General features: G+C 37.5%; 1 protein-coding gene across 1 annotated transcript; it reads left to right on the forward strand.

The window, feature by feature from the left end:
• Positions 1 to 15,934: 15,934 nt before the first annotated feature.
• On the forward strand, positions 15,935 to 16,594 carry LOC141654795 (uncharacterized). Its single transcript, XM_074461915.1, has one exon. The coding sequence runs from the start codon at positions 15,935 to 15,937 to the stop codon at positions 16,592 to 16,594; it is 660 nt and encodes a 219-aa protein (XP_074318016.1).
• The last annotated feature ends 4,280 nt before the right edge of the window (positions 16,595 to 20,874 follow it).

Raw genomic sequence — 20,874 nt, forward strand, 5'->3', positions numbered from 1 at the left:
AAATGAACTCACTTTCCTTCCCAAGACTAACACAAGATGGAATTGTGTTAAAACCTTGCTCTGATATACCAATTTGCAGTGTAATGTCCAAGGGTTTAGACAAATACAACAAATCAAACCAAAGAAACCAAAAACAGTTTCAGAATGCAATAAACTTGTGCTAATTAATAAAATTATGAATTGACCTCCTAAAATCATGAAACTTGGCAGTAATTTACTTTGATATGAGAACTAATTCTGAGCAAAACTCCAGGATTTTTAGAGGACTCAAAGTAATTTTAAGACTCAATTGAACTGACTGACAGACACAAAAGACTGTAATTGAGACAGTTCTGGGATAGTGATTGAAAGGAGGGAACTTTGGGTATAATTATCAACTAAAAAACCCACAGAATACTCACAGGGAATTAAGCTAATAATTTAGGGAACTTGAGTTAAGAAATTCCACAGATTAACACAGGAAAACTCAACTGAAGCAACAGCAAAGCTAAACTAACCACAGTCTCAGCACAGGAAAGTTTAGACTCTACTAACAGTTACTTAATCAATACGGAAATTTCCCATGGTACCCCTTAATTTTGTCAGATTTCCCATGGTACCCCTGCTTTTAAGAATCTGCCCATGGTGCCCCTGAGATTTCTTTTTTGTGCCCATGGTACCCCTTAATGTAACCGCCGTTAAATGGACGTTAAATGTTGGTGAGGTGGCAATAATTAGTAATTAAAAATTAGGCATAAATATGAAATAAAAATAAAAATTTGGACATTTCCCATGATAACCCTATGTTTTATACATTTTCCCCCAAATCTCATAAGTTATAAAAAAGAAGAACCATGTTCTACCATTACAACTCACCAATCAAAAAATTAAAAAGTTCATGCATTTGAGAAGAGTGTTTGTAGAAAATTAATCTTGGCTAATTTGGCTATGTAATTCGGTAGAAGAAGCTCAACAAATGTCCAACATGACAATGTTAGCTAAAAATAATTGAAGAATAAATTTAGTTATGACGACATGAAGGCAAATATGAAACTTCTGTCCAAAATCCTACTTTACTTTAACATAAAAGTAACATTGATTATTTACGTGTTGATGTTGAGAGAGTAAATTGAGATAACACATAGAATGATAGCAAAATGATACTTATCACGCTATTACATTGCTCAAATCAAGAGTTAGTGGAAAAATTGTATAAACTTAAGGGTACCATGGGAAAATTCTTAAATTTTAAGGGATATCTGGGGAAGAATGTATAAATCACAAGGGTACCGTGGGAAAATGCATAAATTTTTATTTTTTCAACAAATTATGAATATTAAATTGATTTTCTCATCAAGCTAATCTATGATTAATATTGCCACGTAATCACAAGTTAACGCCCCTTTAATGGCAGTTACGCTAAGGGGTACCATGGGCACAAAAATGGAACATCAGGGGTATCATAGGCAGATTTTTAAAAGTAGGGGTACCATGGGAAATCTGACAAAATTAAGGGGTACCATGGGAAATTTCCGTAATCAATAACCACAGTCTAAGCACAGGTTATTATCAAGCCTGACTCTAATCTACAGACTAAGCACAAGATTAAGAGGTTTAATTTTGAGAGAAATCTCAGGTTTCATTCATAAATCAGTTGTGTTACAACAGTCTGAGTTGAGGTCCTTATATAGGCCTTTTTAGGTTACAAACTTGAAAGGAAACTACATCCAAGGGTCAGGATCCCTCCTCACATGCTGGTAAGAGTCCAAGTACAATATTACAACGGTTTAAAAGCTCTTAATTGTAAATGGAATGAAAACAAAAGAGAAATGCAGTGACAAAGGACGAGTTGTGGTCCTTTCTTTGCATTGCTGGCTTTTCTGTTGAATGTAGGCACTTGAGGACGAAATGATTGAGTCTTTGGCATTAAAATTGGCTCTAGGTTGTATCTGGTATATGGGAAGACAAGCCAAAAGTTCTTTGAGTGCTTTTTCCTCATGGTTTAGCCAGAAATGGAAAGATTGCTTTTGTTGTTTGTCATTTGTTTGCTCTCTGTCCGACTTAATTTTCTGGACTTGCATTGTGATTCTTCCTTGGACCCCTAGGACTTTTCTGAGCCTAATTCAGTGACCAACCAGCTGGCCATGGTGGTAGCTGGTGGTTGGGCTTGTACTTATATTTATTGGTCACTAAACTTAGCTCAGCTTGACTGGTTTCTGAGATGGGTGTGGTGTTGCTTTGGCCTGTCTGCATTTGTGGGGTGTCCTGGTCAGTGGCTCCTGCTGCAGCCTGTCTAAGCCGTTGACTTGCTGTGGATATCTTTGACCTTGCTCAATATGTTGACTGGTCAGCGGGTGCAGAATATGCCCCATCAGATACAATTCGATTACTCAGACCGTATCTCATTTTAATCAATTTCAATGAGATACGTAAATATTACTTCCAAAATCGTCCGTCAATTTTAATTAAATTAATTGACTCGTAACGTTATACGATTAATTAATTGATCAATTAAGAGTGTTGCCCTATAGGTATGACCTAGGGGATCAACTGATCACCACCATCGCACGACAGTAATGTCAAACTCTAGTCAGCCAATCATTACCGATATGTGTGGACCAGTTGACAGTAAATATTACTTCCCAATTGTATTCTTTATAATGAGACTTAAACATGTGATCATCATGATCAACAGTTGTGATCGCATTATTGTCGGAGGACACATATTCCAACAATCTCCCACTTGTCCTCGACAAGTATGCGTCACCAATTCTCTTGTCCTATTACTATCTCCCACTTAATGCAAGGTGTCTTTCAGGTCGTACTTGCAAGTGATCATATAGAGAGTGGTTTCCTCGATCTGGAGAATAACTGATTGACCGGATTTATCCACCATGGATACATTCCGAGCGTGGCCACGCATTTCCAGTTCATTACTCCTCGAGTGGCCCTGAGATATTGTTATAACCCTGACTAGGGGTGGACAATTCCTATTGCACTCATTCCCTTCAACTAGCCACAGCCATCATAACCCAAAATATGCCCATTTGACCCCATTTACGAAGGTCGTAGTAACACAAATCAAAGTTAATCTGAAACTGTGCCATCTTAGGCGAGTAGTCTTTAGTCAAAAGAATTGACTCATTTGAATACTATAGCAGCTCTCGCCACGACCAGGCTATATAAATTTGCCAGAACTCTATAAGCGGTCATTAGGCCCGACAAAATGTTCCTAACAGTCTGCCTATGTGATCGACTAGTCATCTCATATGACTCTATGGCACTTGAACTTGCCATCAATCGCATCACACTCTAGTCACTTCGAGACGTCACCTCATGTAAGTAACTATGGGCAAATACAATGTTAATCCATGTTCACTTAAACGGGGTTCAATTTGTCTCTACAACCCGTTTGGATGTAACAAAGTATATGGTGAGTTAATAATAACTCAAACGACAAATGTCGACATCACACTCAGGTAGTCAATACCATATTACAACCTTGTGATGCATATCGTAAGTGTAAACACTTATTGATTGTAATAGAAGTTTAACATGCCATGTATCCCTGTGTTCAAACTTCTTATACTTGCATTTTCCTTTACATTCATGTTCTCTCTCATAGCATGAACCTTACCAAGTACACATCAAGGTTCCCGACCTTGGTTTTGGTTCTTTATCTTGAAAGAACTTCGTTATCGATTATCTCATAACGAACGAATTTATGGTGGATGATATAACTTGTACCGATCAAGTACTTTACCCACACATAATGCACTAGGTAAATGTTTTGTAGAGTCTTGCAACAATTTGTCAAGATGATTAGCCTAGCACTTCTCACAAGTCCTAGCATATTAGGAAAGATTAGTTTTGAGTAACTTCTTATTCAACTAAGTATCTTTCCAAAAATTCTTATTTCTTTTTTCTAGCTTGAAAGGTTTAGGATTCTCATAAATCCTTGCATGTGCTCGGATTTTCATTTATATGTGCAACCTCTTGTCACATAACAGAGCATTCTGTCAAACATCGAAATCGCTCATCGGATTCTTCTCGAGAATTCATGACGTTTCTATTATGGCTTACCAATGATTCATCATGTTCTTATGCATATGATTCATAATTGGACATGTGCATGATTATTCTAATGGCGGAAACATTAGTAACTTCTAATCATGTCATCAACTATATTTAGGTTCAAGGAACGACCATGACTGCTAATGGCAATTCCATTTCATTTAGATGAATAACCTATGTTTCTCGTTGATTTGATGTGATCTCTCAATACCAATCCAACATCTCATGATGTAGTTGGATTCATCATGGTCCATTTTCATCCAGAATTGAAAACTCAAAACTTCCTCTATGAAGGAAGGTATTGGCTCGTCATTCTTCAATGAGTGATGAGTTATAACCTTCTACAAGATGATTGCTCCCACTAAATTCCATGTCTTCACATGATAATTTCCTAACTCCCACTCAATTTCACATTTTTCGAAATTGACTTCTCAATCGAAACTTTTCAAGAATTGAAATATAAATTGCATTGCCAAGTTATTAAGATAAAACCACATATGTTCCCATCATATCCTTTCAAAATACCTATTTTGAAGTGGTCTCATCTTAACCTTATGGAAAGAGATTTTAATCTCTAACTCACACATATCATAATGATGTGTAGCAATGTCATTATTCAAATATAAATAATATCTAGAACACGTCCTTCGAAATACCCTTTCGGAAGGAGGTTTAACCATTTCATAATGAGGTTAAGTAATGACATCTGCGTGGTCAAAACTTGGCTATTGAAGATATCGGTATATCAATCCTTGCAACTCGTTTATAACTAGTATGTTACTTTGATTCATTTAGGCTCTTAAGTAAATCTCAAGGTTGAAACTATTGGTCAAAATTTTCATAAACTTAGTCAAAACTCTTGTTAAGACTTTACATTAGTCATTTTGTTCCAAAACTTTCTTTTGGTCTCCTCGTGTAGTTATCTTGAGAACATACTCTTATGATTACTTCACTTGGTCTCTTTAGTCATATAGAACTTACTTGAGACCATAGATCTCATCTATTGGGTATACTATATAAATAGATATACCTTTATTCAAATCATTCTCTCTTGCGTAGATCTCATTTACACAATCTTATCTTGGTGTGAGTTGTGTCCTCATTTTCCTCCCACTCTATCTTTAGAATAAATACACTAGAGATTCAAAGATAGCATATGAGACACAAATAGTGATGTTGAAGTATAAGGAGAACTATCTCATAGATTGACTAATAGTTTTAGATTTCGTAAGTGTACTTGGTGATTGATATTCCTTTAAGAGAGTTCATAGACTCAAAATCACTTTATAAATGATCATACACAAGCCTTAAGCATGTGGACATATAATGAATCCCGTCATTATAGTTGTCTATTTGATCACTTTAAGTGAATAATCATATGTTTCTAAGAGCAAGCATTTAAATACGAATTTTAGAACAAAGGATAAAGTGATAAAACGGGTGTCTTGGGTTGCAAACCAAGCCACCAATATCCAAAATACAACCAATTATCCAAAATACCCTTCCATGTCGAACACGGAAACTTAAAGGTTCTAAAATCCAAAACATAATTAAAATAAGTCAATGAAAAGCAAAGCTCCATGAAAGCTATTCCTAGTTTCTTGATGGTTTCTCATGCTTGCTTTTCCTTTCCCTTGTCTTTGCTTGGTGGAGGCCCTATTTAGACTTTTTTTTCTAAAATGGGGTTAAAAACCCAAGAAATTATCAAAATAAGTTGAGTTTCAAAATAATTACCCAAAATGGGTCCACGTCAGCCCGAAGCTAGCCTCGCATTCAAGTCGCTCTCCCCCTAAGCGACTACATCCGGGATGACATGAAAAATTGAAAATAAAGTTGCTCAAGATTTTAGTCCAAGTCGCTCAGTCGGCCGGCGATTAGAAGACAAGTCGCTGTGGGCGGCAGCGACTTTAGACGTAAAGTAGTATTTTTATTAAAAAAAAAATTACCAAAAAAATAGAACTTATGGGGAATCGAACCCCTTCATAAGTAGACTAACCCTTGCCTCTTCTCCACAATGCCAACAGAATATTTATGCTTAATATTAGCAATCAAATAAATATATTCTTTCCAAATATATAACTGCTGCATTTAATATGTGATATAAATGTTTAAGCGCTTATGTAAATATTGAAGTACACTTGCTGTAGTGGTTAAGAATTTAGGCATTTATATCAGTAGACGCGGGATCGAATCTCCTAACATACACAATTATTTTTTTTACCCCAAAATACTGTAGTCGCTCAATGGGGGAGCGACTTTAGCCCAAGTCGCCTACCGGCACAGCGATTTGGGTCAAAAACATCCGAGCCATAACATTACTAATATTAACTTGTTGCCCGGGATGTAGTCGCTTAGGGGGAGAACGACTTGAATCCGAAGCTAGCTTCGGTGCTGACGTGGACCCATTTTGGGTAATTACTTTGAAATGCAACCTATTTTGATAATTTCTTTGGTTTTCAATCCCATTTTAGAAAAAAATTCCCCTATTTACAATAAAAAGGGAGATACATTATCACAACTTTGTATCACAATACCATAGCTGAATTAGAAACATAAAAGAAGGTAGAGTCATTTACCTACTAGAGTAATCTTTCCAGCCTTAATATCACCAAGGTATTTGGAACAATTTCTTTTCCAATGTCCCATACCAGTACAATAATGGCATTTATCAAGAGGACCCTTCTTGATTTTTGAAGTGCTAGCATCATTAGCCTTAGCTTTGGTGAAAGTGGGAGTTTGCTTCTTACCCTTCTTCTCATTCTTCTTGAACTTCCCCTTGTTCTTAGTGCTTATGTTAAGCACATCCTTTGGTGGGTTCACATTTAACCCCATATCCCTCTCGGCTTGCACAAGTAACTTGTGCAATTCTTCAAGAGACACATCCTTGTCTTGCATGTTAAAATTCACCCGGAATTGAACATATGCTTTGACTTTGGACAAGGAGTGTAGAATCCTATCTACAATGAGTTCTTTGGGGATTTCAACCTTTTGAATCTTCAAGGTCTCGACAAGCTCCATAAGTTTGAGCACATGAGGGCTAACCTTTTGGCCCTCTTTGAAGTCGAGATCAAAGAATGCCGCGGCCGCCTCATATTGGACGATCCGCGGAGTTTGTGAAAACATTGTCACAAGCTTGGAGTAAATCTCATTAGCGTTGCCCATTTTAAAGGCTCTCCTTTGGAGATCCGCCTCCATTGCAAATATCAAGACGTTTTTCATTGCGGCGGACTCCTTTTGGTAAGCCTCATATGCTTCCCTAGTGGCGGCGGTCGACCTAGTAGTAGGTTCGGGTGGAGAGGCCTCGGTAAGGTAACGAAGCTTGTCGTCACCTTGGGCGGCAAGTTTGAGTTGGGCATCCCAATCGGAGAAATTTGACCCATTCTTTTCAAGTTTACATCGATCCATGAAGGATCGGAGCCATGATGAATTAGCGAGAGGCGTGGCGTTAGGGGTTGGTGTTGCCATTTGTTATGAGAAAAAGAAGTGGTCTACAAAACAAAAAGAAGGAGTAAAACAAATGTCGTTTTAATAATAATACTCGTAAAAATTTATAATTTAAACAAGTTTTATGCATTTTTCTAGTGACCTCTACCCAACTAGATAAATGATTCCAAGACCCAAATTCATATCGACTTAGGCACGGTATGGCCGATGAAACCCTTATCAATATAACTCGGTGGATTAACGTTTTAATCGATTCTACTTTTAGAACTCTTGGTCGATAAAATTACTCTAATAATTATCTATAGCCCGGAACACATGCAACTACGGTCACGAATACTTCCGTTGAGCTCAATCCAAATTTCGAATAAATGTGTCCATGATCCAAATCCACATCAACTTGGGCACGGTATGGCCGATGAAACCCTCATTAACATGAACTCGGTGGATAAGCATTCATCACCCACTTCCCCTACGTAACAAGGTTTGTACCCCGGTAGGGCCGAGTGCACTCCCTCGCGAAATAGGTTTTCATGGTTTCTACTATTTGGTAAGGCTATGTCTCAATTAATTGTTTTAGCGAGAGGTCATGTCAATTTATTATCTATCACGTTTTAAGTGAACTAAAGTGGTGAACTACGATAATTCTAATTGACACGGTCGATAAACTCGATGAAAGAAGATGCATGTTTTAGTTATGGCGATTTAGCGATGCATGCGACATATAAATAAAATGCAAACATAAAATAAATCCTAGTATGGCCTTCCTAAAAATAGAAAAACTATTTAACTATTACATATTCGGAAATCAACTCCATTGGTCCCTTGAACTTCGGTTGTGGTATGCATCTCGAGGTAACACCGTCTTTATGTATCGCCATCTTGAAGAAATCCGTCTTTGGGAACTCCGAAATAAATAAAATTACATAACAAATAACATAATTTCCTATTATACATTTTTAACTATAATGAAATAAATCTAATAAATTACAAAACGGTGATACGAGATCACAATAAATTACAACCGAATCGATATTCCCATACATTTCGGGTAATACCAATTAAAAACTAAGGCCATACTAAGTAAAATTACATAATTCAAAAATTACATAAAATAAAATTATGACAATCATAAAGAAAATGCAGCATTATAATATGTATGAACATGCCCAATTTTATGCTAAATCGCCTTTAAGTAGCCAATATCGTATATTACTCGGTTTTTACGGATTTGCGTGATTTCAACATTTTATAATCACAAAAAATACATAAATTCATATTTATGCATAAGTTAATTACCCTAACCTCTTAGGACTCAAAATTTAGTCTTTACTAATTATTTGACCATAATTAACTCATATTTCTAAAATTGTTCATTAATGGACTTAAAATTATAAAAATAAGCTATAATCTTCAAATAAATCACAAAATTTCAAATAAATTCAAAATTTGAAATTTAAACTCATGCACATTCTGGAAAAATACCACGACACTCATAATGTTCAAAAACTTAGGTTAAAAAAATTTCGAAATTTATCCGGAAAAAAAAACAATGTTGCGGTTTATCGGTTTTAACAAAAATAATCATAAAAACATGAGAAAAATTATTTTCACCAATTTTTCAATTTTAGATCTGAAAAAGATAATAAAATGCAACATTGGACGTTTTTCCTTAGTCATGGAGTATGTTTTATTAATATTTCACTAATTAAGTCACTATTCATGCCATTTTTCTTCAAAAATCCATAAATCATGCAAAAAGACTTCAGTATAGCCTATTATTTTACACACATCTTGTAAAATTGCATGTGACAACATACTAAATTTCTATGACCAGATTCGAAATTTATCTCATATTAACCTATTTTTCACCTAAAATCGATTTTAATAATGAAAAATCCATTTTTCGAGCATAAGAAGTCCAAAAATTATGACAATTTACAGGTCATCTCAAAATAATATATGTGATAACATATCCAAAAATCACAGGAAAATTCAAAGTTTAGCTAATTTTAGTCCGAAAATGATATTTTATTCATAAAATCATATTTTTAATGTCATTATTATGTAATATGAACAATAAAAATCCATAAATTAACCAAAATATCCTAAAGACATTTTAGGACCAGAAATTTTAACATGCATAAATTAATTTCGTGATATATCATAATAACACAAATTACACAAGTTTTATATGTTAATCTTTATAACTCGGAAAAACTTTTAACCGATTTGCATGCAAACAACCATGGCTCTTGATACCAATTGAAGGAAAAGTAGATTTATATACTTAACATATTCATATATGTTTATGTTAATTTACTCATAAAATTAAAGGTGATCTTATGCATGCAAACTTATAAACAAAATAAAGAAGAAATATTCATCCTTACATTGGGATTTCGGTTTCAAAGGCACAAGAGAGATCTCCTTCTCTCTTGTTCTTGTGCTTTCCTTTATGGATGAAGAAAGACCCAAGTATAGGATCTCTCCCAAGGATTAATACCCAAAGCACACTCTTAATAAAATTAATATTATGAATACTAGACAATATTAATTTTGTAAGAAAAATTGACCCAAAATTATTTGGTTTTATCTCCCTAAAACCGGTTAGGAGAGGAGAAGAGGAAGGTGAAATATTTTTATCTCTCTAAAAATCTTTTGGTGGATGAATGAAAATGAATGATACAACAAAAACATTTTTGTGTATATTAGGTAAAATAAGAGGAAAAACCAAGTGGTTTTTCCTCTCCAAAAACCGGGTGGAAGAGGGCATGGGAGGGAGCCAATGCATGCTTGAGTTGTTCTTTACAATGAGCATTAGGGTTGCATGGCTAGTTTAGTAGGTAATCATTGTGTTTACCACTCACATTATAAACACAATATTATCCTTAATCCTCCCTTAATTTCGGCACATATGGGTAAAATGGAATCAATTTTATTTTTGTCAATTCTCAATATGTCACATGTCATATGTTACATAAATTTGTTATGTATTTTTAACATATTAAAAATCAACGTATTAATAAAAAATACGTCATATACAAAAATCGACTTAGTAATTCGTAATTACTTGTACCAAAATATTTTACCAATTATAAATCACAAAAATTTGTATTTATAATAATTCATTCAAATATAATTGTTTCCTTAAACAATAATTTCATCTGAGTAATGATACAATTCGATTACTCAGACCGTATCTCATTTTAATCAATTTCAATGAGATACGTAAATATTACTTCCAAAATCGTCCGTCAATTTTAATTAAATTAATTGACTCGTAACGTTATACGATCAATTAATTGATCAATTAAGAGTGTTGCCCTATAGGTATGACCTAGGGGATCAACTGATCACCACCGTCGCACGTTAATAATGTCAAACTCTAGTCAGCCAATCATTACCGATATGTGTGGACCAGTTGACAGTAAATATTACTTCCCAATTGTATTCTTTATAATGAGACTTAAACATGTGATCATCATGATCAACAGTTGTGATCGCATTATTGTCGGAGGAAACATATTCCAACACTTTAGTCCTTGTGTGAACCATTTGTCCTTGTTCTTTAGTCCTTGTCACTCGTTGTGTGAAATATTTGTCCTTGTTCATTAGTCCTTGTGACTCGTTGTGTGAACCATTTTTCCTTATTCTTTCGTCCATGTGACTCATTGTTTAAACCATTTCTCCTTAATCTTTAGTCCTTGTGACTCGTTGTGTGAACCATTTGTCCTTGTTCTTTAGTCCATGTGACTCGTTGTTTAAACCATTTGTCCTTAATCTTTAGTCCTTGTGACTCGTTGTGTGAACCATTAGTCCTTGTTCATTGTCCTTGTGACTCGATGTGTGAACCATTTGTCCTTGTTCATTACTCCTAGTGAATCGTTATTCTTTAGTCCTTGTGTGAACCATTTGTCCTTGTTCTTTAGTCCTTGTGACTCGTTGTGTGAAATATTTGTCCTTGTTCATTAGTCCTTGTGACTCGTTGTGTGAACCATTTGTCCTTGTTCTTTAGTCCATGTGACTCGTTGTTTAAACCATTTCTCCTTAATATTTAGTCCTTGTGACTCGTTTTGTGAACCATTTGTCCTTGTTTATTTATCCTTGTGACTCGATGTGTGAACCATTTGTCCTTGTTCATTACTCCAAGTGAATCGTTGTTCTTTAGTCCTTGTGTGAACCATTTGTCCTTGTTCTTTAGTCCTTGTGACACGTTGTGTGAAATATTTGTCCTTGTTCATTAGTCCTTGTGACTCGTTGTGTGAACCATTTTTCCTTGTTCTTTCGTCCAAGTGACTCGTTGTTTAAACCATTTGTCCTAAATCTTTAGTCCTTGTGACTCGTTGTGTGAACCATTTGTCCTTGTTCATTTGTCCTTGTGACTCGATGTATTGAACCATTTGTCCTTGTTCATTACTCCTAGTGAATCGTTGTTCTTTAGTCCTTGTGTGAACAATTTGTCCTTGTTCTTTAGTCCTTGTCACTCGTTGTGTGAAATATTTGTCCTTGTTCAGTAGTCCTTGTGACTCGTTGTGTGAGCCATTTTTCCTTATTCTTTAGTCCATGTGACTCATTGTTTAAACCATTTCTCCTTAATCTTTAGTCCTTGTGACTCGTTGTGAAAACCATTTGTCCTTGTGACTTGTTGTGTGAAACATTTGTCCATGTTCATTTTTCCTTGTGACTCGTTGTCTGAAAGATTTGTCCTTGTTCATTAGTCCTTGTGACTCGTTGTGTGAACCATTTGTCCTTGTTCTTTAGTCCATGTGACTCGTTGTTTAAACCATTTGTCCTTAATCTTTAGTCCTTGTGACTCGTTGTGTGAACCATTTGTCCTTGTTCATTTGTCCTTGAGACTCGATGTGTGAACCATTTGTCCTTGTTTATTACTCCTAGTGAATCGTTGTTCTTTAGTCCTTGTGTGAACCATTTGTCCTTGTTCTTTAGTCCTTGTGACTCGTTGTGTGAAATATTTGTCCTTGTTCATTAGTCCTTGTGACTCGTTATGTGAACCTTTTGTCCTTGTTCTTTAGTCCATGTGACTCGTTGTTTAAACCATTTCTCCTTAATCTTTAGTCCTTGTGACTCGTTTTGTGAACCATTTGTCCTTGTTCATTTATCCTTGTGACTCGATGTGTGAACCATTTGTCCTTGTTCATTACTCCTAGTGAATCGTTGTTCTTTAGTCCTTGTGTGAACCATTTTCCTTGTTCTTTAATCCTTGTGACTCGTTGTGTGGAATATTTGTCCTTGTTCATTAGTCCTTGTGACTCGTTGTGTGAACCATTTTTCCTTGTTCTTTTATCCATGTGACTCGATGTGTGAACCATTTGTCCTTGTTCATTACCCCTAGAGAATCCTTGTTCTTTAGTCCTTGTGACTCGTTGTGTGAAATATTTGTCCTTGTTCATTAGTCCTTGTGACTCGTTGTGTGAACCATTTTCCCTTATTCTTAAGTCAATGTGACTCATTGTTTAAACCATTTCTCCTTAATCTTTAGTCCTTGTGACTCGTTGTGTGAACCATTTGTCCTTGTTCTTTAGTCCATGTGACTCGTTGTTTAAACCATTTGTCCTAAATCTTTAGTCCTTGTGACTCGTTGTGTGAACCATTTGTCCTTGTTCATTTGTCCTTGTGACTCGATGTGTGAACCATTTGTCCTTGTTCATTACACCTAGTGAATCGTTGTTCTTTAGTCCTTGTGTGAACCATTTGTCCTTATTCTTTAGTACTTGTGACTCGTTGTGTGGAATATTTGTCCTTGTTCATTAGTCCTTGTGACTCGTTGTGTGAACCATTTTTCCTTATTCTTTAGTCCATATGACTCATTTTTTAAACCATTTCTCCTTAATCTTTAGTCCTTGTGACTCGTTGTGTGAACCATTTGTCCTTGTTCTTTAGTCCATGTGACTCGTTGTTTAAACCATTTGTCCTTAATCTTTACTCCTTGTGACTCGTTGTGTGAACCATTAGTCCTTGTTCATTTGTCCTTGTGACTCGATGTGTGAACCATTTGTCCTTGTTCAATACTCCTAGTGAATCGTTATTCTTTAGTCCTTGTGTGAACCATTTGTCCTTGTTCTTTAGTCCTTGTGACTCGTTGTGTGAAATATTTGTCCTTGTTCATTAGTCCTTGTGACTCGTTGTGTGAACCATTTGTCCTTGTTCTTTAGTCCATGTGACTCGTTGTTTAAACCATTTCTCCTTAGTATTTAGTCCTTGTGACTCGTTTTGTGGACCATTTGTCCTTGTTCATTTATCCTTGTGACTCGATGTGTGAACCATTTGTCCTTGTTCATTACTCCTAGTGAATCGTTGTTCTTTAGTCCTTGTGTGAACCATTTTTTCTTGTTCTTTAGTCCTTGTGACTCGTTGTGTGGAATATTTGTCCTTGTTCATTAGTCCTTGTGACTCGTTGTGTGAACCATTTTTCCTTGTTCTTTCGTCCAAGTGACTCATTGTTTAAACCATTTGTCCTAAATCTTTAGTCCTTGTGACTCGTTGTGTGAACCATTTGTCCTTGTTCATTTGTCCTTGTGACTCGATGTGTGAACCATTTGTCCTTGTTCATTACTCCTAGTGAATCGTTGTTCTTTAGTCCTTGTGTGAACCATTTATCCTTGTTCTTTAGTACTTGTGACTCGTCGTGAGAAATATTTGTCCTTGTTCATTAGTCCTTGTGACTCCTTGTGTGAACCATTTTTCCTTGTTCTTTAGTCCATGTGACTCGTTGTTTACACCATTTCTCCTTAATCTTTAGTCCTTGTGACTCGTTGTGTGAACCATTTGTCCTTGTTCTTTTATCCATGTGACTCGATGTGTGAACCATTTGTCCTTGTTCATTACCCCTAGAGAATACTTGTTCTTTAGTCCTTGTGACTCGTTGTGTGAAATATTTGTCCTTGTTCATTAGTCCTTGTGACTCGTTGTGTGAACCATTTTCCCTTATTCTTAAGTCAATGTGACTCATTGTTTAAACCATTTCTCCTTAATCTTTAGTCCTTGTGACTCGTTGTGTGAACCATTTGTCCTTGTTCTTTAGTCCATGTGACTCGTTGTTTAAACCATTTGTCCTTAATCTTTAGTCCTTGTCACTCGTTGTGTGAACCCTTTGTCCTTGTTCGTTTGTCCTTGTGACTCGATGTGTGAACCATTTGTCCTTGTTCATTACTCCTAGTGAATCGTTGTTCTTTAGTCCTCGTGTGAACCATTTGTCCTTGTTCTTTAGTCCTTGTGACTCGTTGTGTGAAATATTTGTCCTTGTTCATTAGTCCTTGTGACTCGTTGTGTGAACCATTTTTCCTTGTTCTTTCGTTCAAGTGACTCGTTGTTTAAACCATTTGACCTAAATCTTTAGTCCTTGTGACTCGTTGTGTGAACCATTTGTCCTTGTTCAATTGTCCTTGTGACTCGATGTATTGAACCATTAGTCCTTGTTCATTACTCCTAGTGAATCGTTGTTCTTTAGTCCTTGTGTGAACCATTTTTCCTTGTTCTTTAGTCCTTGTCACTCGTTGTGTGAAATATTTGTCCTTGTTCATTAGTCCTTGTGACTCGTTGTGTGAACCATTTGTCCTAAATCTTTAGTCCTTGTGACTCGTTGTGTGAACCATTTGTCCTTGTTCATTTATCCTTGTGACTCGATGATGCGAACCAAGCTAAGGACCAAGCTAATGTCTCGGAATTAGTTGATGGGCTGGACGAGTTGGTTATGAACACTCAAGAGGAGGGTCTGATGTTGGTCCGTAAGTTTCGGCCTTTAAGCTACAAATTTCCTTCTTTTGTTAATTTGCTAAGTGTGGAGCATGGGAGCTGATGGGGATGGCACGCAACCCAAGGTGGACGGTCCACAAGACGTTTTTAGCTTAACATTTCAGATTATGTTTTAAAATAAAATGTTAGCTTAATTGTTGTTTGTCTAAGTTCAATGAACTAGTAGAGTTTATGATTGTAATTAAGTGAAGAGTAAATGATAAACTCTTCACTTTGCTTGGCTTTGCACGGCTGGTTTGAGGGCTATATAATGCCTCTTTTGCTTGAATAAAATCATCCAGAAAATTTGCAAAAACTTGTGTTTACAAAAATCGTTTCTTGCTTAGAAACAAAACTGGTTTTGATTAGGACGCGATTCTAATTAAAATTCTCGAGTTGTTGATCAATAGGTCTTGGTCTCACTCACTTTGATCAAGTAATAGGTCTTACTTGTTCAAAACACTATCCCTTATATACAAAAATCAGAACTGGTTGTACCTAGTACGTTCGGTTCGCCAAAAACAGTCCGTTAATTTTTAATCTTTTGTCCTCTAAATTGATCAGTTTCAGGGCTGCGCGTACCTAGTACGAACAGTCCTCAGCACTGTCCAAATCGTTCTAAATCCGCTGCTCAATTCGTATCATTTGTGGTATCAGAGCTTCGGCTCTTGATCCTTATTTATCGATGGATTTTGATAATCCTAACTTTTTGCAGCAACTTCGTGAGGCCTTGAAAAACGTGCAAGAAAGAGATGATAGGTGGCAACCAAGGCGTTTTGAAAGGGTGGCTGAACCATTCAAGGTGAACGAACTACCCGAGTTCGTTGGAGGGGCTGATCCCGAGGCCTATTTGGAGTGGGAACGGAAGATAGATCGTATGTTTGATTTCAAGGAATTGGATGATGAGAAAAGATGCAAATATGCAATTCTGAAATTAAGCAAGGGAGCATCTCTTTGGTTTGAAGGGTTGAAGGCCAAGAGGGTGCGCGCAGGGAAAGAAAAGATTGATTCTTGGGAGTCTCTGAAACGTAAACTTCGTAAAAGGTATGTGCCAACGACCCATAGGTTAGCTACATATCGTAAGATTGCTGATTTGAGACAAGGAAAATTAAGTGTTAGTGAATATATTGATGAATTTGAAAACTTATGTTTGATGGGTGAATTAGAGGAAGTAGAAGAGCAGAAAATGTCGAGATTTTTGCGTGGATTGAATTATAATATTGCTAGTTCCGTTGAGTTATACCCATATTCTGATTTTGATACTCTTTGTGGTCTTTGTTTGAAAGTGGAGTCACAAGGGAAGTCTAAATATGGGGAGGGTCGAGTTCGATTCGGGAAAGGCTAAATCATGGACCAAAATCAAACAAATCCCAAAACCGAAACACCTAGTAGTTCGTTTGTGAGTCCTAACAAAGCCACGGCCTCTTCAAACACTACCCCTAGGACCACGGCCAAAGAAACTAATCTGTCCAAAGTCCGTTGTTTCAAATGTCAAGGTTTCGGTCATTACCAAAGTACGTGTCCAAACAAAAGAGTCGTGACCTTGAGAGAAGCGGTAGAGTGTAGGGACGAGTTGTTGGCCGAGGAAGAACAGTTGGGTGAACTGTTTAATTTCAATGAAGGTGAGGAAGAGGACGAGTTAGTAGAGGACTATGAGGCACCAATTTACGACACCAATCTGGTTTTGCGGACCTTGCAAGTAAAGACTTTACCTACTGATTCGGAACAAAGAAATCAATTGTTTCATACCAAGTGTCGGGTAAACGATAAGTGGTGTAGTCTAATTATCGATGGGGGTAGTTGTACCAACGCGGCCTCCACTGAAATGGTGTCAAAATTGGGTCTTGTGACTACTAAACATCCGCACCCATATGCATTACATTCGCTAGATGATGGTAGTAGCATTAAGGTGACAAAACAGGCCCGGGTTGGTTTGGTTATGGGTTCCTATGTCGATGAGGTGTTGTGTGACGTTATTCCCATGGATGCTTGTCATATTTTGTTGGGTCGACCATGGCAATATGACCGGGATGTATTGCATAGAGGGAGGAGTAATGAGTATGAGTTGAAGGACAAGGGGAAGCGGATTGTGCTTAAACCAATGTCACCACAAGCTGTCCGTGCTTTGGGTTCAAAACCGAAAGCAAAAGCCCATGCTGCTATGTTGATTGGAGAACGGGATGTGGAGCGTGCCATTGATGATGGAGAACAAGTTTATTTGCTTGTTGCTAAAGAAAACTCGAGTGCTAATGTTGTTTTGCAGGAACATAACCCAATTGACGAGTTGCTTGAAGAGTTTGGGGATGTGTTTCCCGATGAATTACCCGCTGGATTGCCTCCTCTTCGAGGCATTGAACATCAAATTGATCTTATTCCGGGCTCAACCCTTCCAAATAAGGCTGCTTATCGATGTAATCCGGAGGAAACAAAAGAACTCCAAAGGCAAATTGATGAATTAATGGAGAGGGGCTATGTGCGTGAGAGTATGAGTCCGTGTGCTGTTCCGGTGTTGCTCGTACCAAAGAAGGATGGTTCATGGCGTATGTGTGTTGATAGCCGGGCTGTAAACAACATAACCATCAAATATCGCTTCCCAATACCGAGACTTGATGATATGCTTGACGAGCTTCATGGTTCGGTTATCTTCTCAAAAATCGACCTTAGAAGTGGTTACCATCAGATTCGGATGCGTGAGGGTGATGAATGGAAGACGGCTTTTAAAACGAAGCATGGATTGTATGAATGGACCGTCATGCCATTCGGTCTTACCAATGCTCCAAGTACCTTCATGAGATTGATGAATGAGGTACTTAAATCCTTTTTGGGCAGATTTGTTGTAGTTTATCTTGCCGATATTTTGGTGTATAGCAGGAGTATTGATGAGCATTTTGAACATTTGAGGCAAGTGTTTGAAACCTTGCGAAATCAGAAACTTTATGGGAAGCAAGAGAAGTGCTCTTTTCTTGTGGAGAGCGTGGTATTCTTGGGATACGTGGTGTCCAAGGATGGTGTCTCGGTTGATCAATCAAAAATCGAAGCAATCCGATCATGGCCGGAGCCTAAAACAGTTAGTGAGGTACGATCTTTTCATGGGCTTGCTTCTTTTTATCGACGATTCATTCGTAATTTTAGCACCATAACCAGCCATATTATGGAGTGTTTGAAGAAGGGCGGGTTTGAATGGGGTGTGGCTGCTAAACAAGCTTTTGAATTGATTAAGGAACGGTTGTGTACCGCTCCTATCTTGGCGTTACCTGATTTTTCTCAACCGTTCGAAGTTGAGTGCGATGCTAGCGGCGTAGGTATAGGTGCTGTTTTGATTCAAGGGAAAAGACCTATAGCCTATTTTTCAGAGAAGTTGGGTGGAGCTCGATTGAATTATTACACTTATGATAAGGAATTTTATGCTATTGTCCGGGCTCTTGATCATTGGAGTCACTACCTCCGTCCTAACCATTTTATATTGCATTCCGATCATGAATCTTTGAAGTATATCAATGGGCCGCAGAAGTTGAATCATAGGCATGCGAAATGGGTTGAATTCTTACAATCATTTCACTTTTCATCCAAATACAAAGATGGGAAGAGTAATGTTGTAGCCGATGCTTTATATCGTCGATATACTTTGCTGTCCACGCTTGATGTTCGCCTCTTGGGCTTTGAAACTTTGAAAGATTACTATGTTGAAGATGGAGATTTTGGTGCAATATATCTTGAGTGCAAATCAGGAGCTAAGGGAGAGTATTTGATCTAAGACGGTTTTCTCTTTAAAGGAAATCGACTTTGTGTTCCTAAGCATCCTATTCGGGAACTACTTGTAAGGGAGGCTCACGGTGGAGGATTGGCTGGCCATTTCGGAGTGGCAAAAACCGTGGAGATTTTGCAAGAACATTTCTTATGGCCACGATTGCAAAAAGATGTTCATAATGTCGTGGGTAAGTGTGTTACTTGTCAAGTATCGAAGAGCAAGTTCAAACCGGGCGAGTATACTCCTTTGCCAATTCCGGTCAGGCCGTGGGATGATGTTTCAATGGATTTCATTGTTGCTTTGCCACGCACTCAACGTGGTAAGGATGCTATCATGGTGGTGGTTGATCGATTTTCCAAGATGGCTCATTTTGTTGCTTGCCATAAAACCGATGATGCTTCTAATGTGGCTGATTTATACTATCGGGAAATTGTGAGGTTACATGGCATTCCAAAGACTATTGTGTCGGATCGGGATTCTAAATTCTTGAGCTACTTTTGGAATACATTATGGAGGAAAGTGGGTACAAAGTTGCTGTTTAGTACCTCTCACCATCCTCAAACGGATGGGCAAACCGAGGTCACCAATCGTACTTTGGGAACTTTGTTGCGTGGGCTTGTGAGCAAGACACAAAAGGATTGGGATCTCAAGCTTTCTCATGCCGAATTTGCTTATAACAGGTCGCCTACTCATGCTACGGGTCATTCACCATTTGAAATTGTCTACGGTATTAATCCTTATCTTCCTTTGGATTTAATTCCGTTGCCTAAAGATGAGTTGGTGCATAAAGATGCCGAGTCCAAGTTGAAAGCAATGTTGAAGCTTCATGAGCAAGTCCGTGCAAGAATTGAAGCCGTGAATGCAGCCTATAAACGCAAGTCAAGCAAGAATAAGAAGCCAAGGGTGTTTGAGGTTGGAGACTTGGTTTGGGTGCACTTGAGAAAGGAGCGTTTTCCTAGCAAACGAAAGAATAAACTCATGCCTAGAGCGGAAGGTCCTTACAAGATTGTGGGTCGAGTGAACAACAATGCTTACAAGGTTGAACTTCCCGGTGATTATGGTGTTCACGCCACTTTTAATGTTGGTGATCTCTCTCCTTATTTGGATGATGATGGCCTAGCTGAATTGAGGTCAATTCCTTTTCAAGGGGGAGGGGATGATGCGAACCAAGCTAAGGACCAAGCTAATGTCTCGGAATTAGTTGATGGGCTGGACGAGTTGGTTATGAACACTCAAGAGGAGGGTCTGATGTTGGTCCGTAAGTTTCGGCCTTTAAGCTACAAATTTCCTTCTTTTGTTAATTTGCTAAGTGTGGAGCATGGGAGCTGATGGGGATGGCACGCAACCCAAGGTGGACGGTCCACAAGACGTTTTTAGCTTAACATTTCAGATTATGTTTTAAAATAAAATGTTAGCTTAATTGTTGTTTGTCTAAGTTCAATGAACTAGTAGAGTTTATGATTGTAATTAAGTGAAGAGTAAATGATAAACTCTTCACTTTGCTTGGCTTTGCACGGCTGGTTTGAGGGCTATATAATGCCTCTTTTGCTTGAATAAAATCATCCAGAAAATTTGCAAAAACTTGTGTTTACAAAAATCGTTTCTTGCTTAGAAACAAAACTGGTTTTGATTAGGACGCGATTCTAATTAAAATTCTCGAGTTGTTGATCAATAGGTCTTGGTCTCACTCACTTTGATCAAGTAATAGGTCTTACTTGTTCAAAACACTATCCCTTATATACAAAAATCAGAACTGGTTGTACCTAGTACGTTCGGTTCGCCAAAAACAGTCCGTTAATTTTTAATCTTTTGTCCTCTAAATTGATCAGTTTCAGGTCTGCGCGTACCTAGTACGAACAGTCCTCAGCACTGTCCAA

This window comes from Silene latifolia, chromosome 1, assembly GCF_048544455.1.
Source record: "Silene latifolia isolate original U9 population chromosome 1, ASM4854445v1, whole genome shotgun sequence".
Classification (NCBI taxonomy): Eukaryota; Viridiplantae; Streptophyta; class Magnoliopsida; order Caryophyllales; family Caryophyllaceae; genus Silene; species Silene latifolia.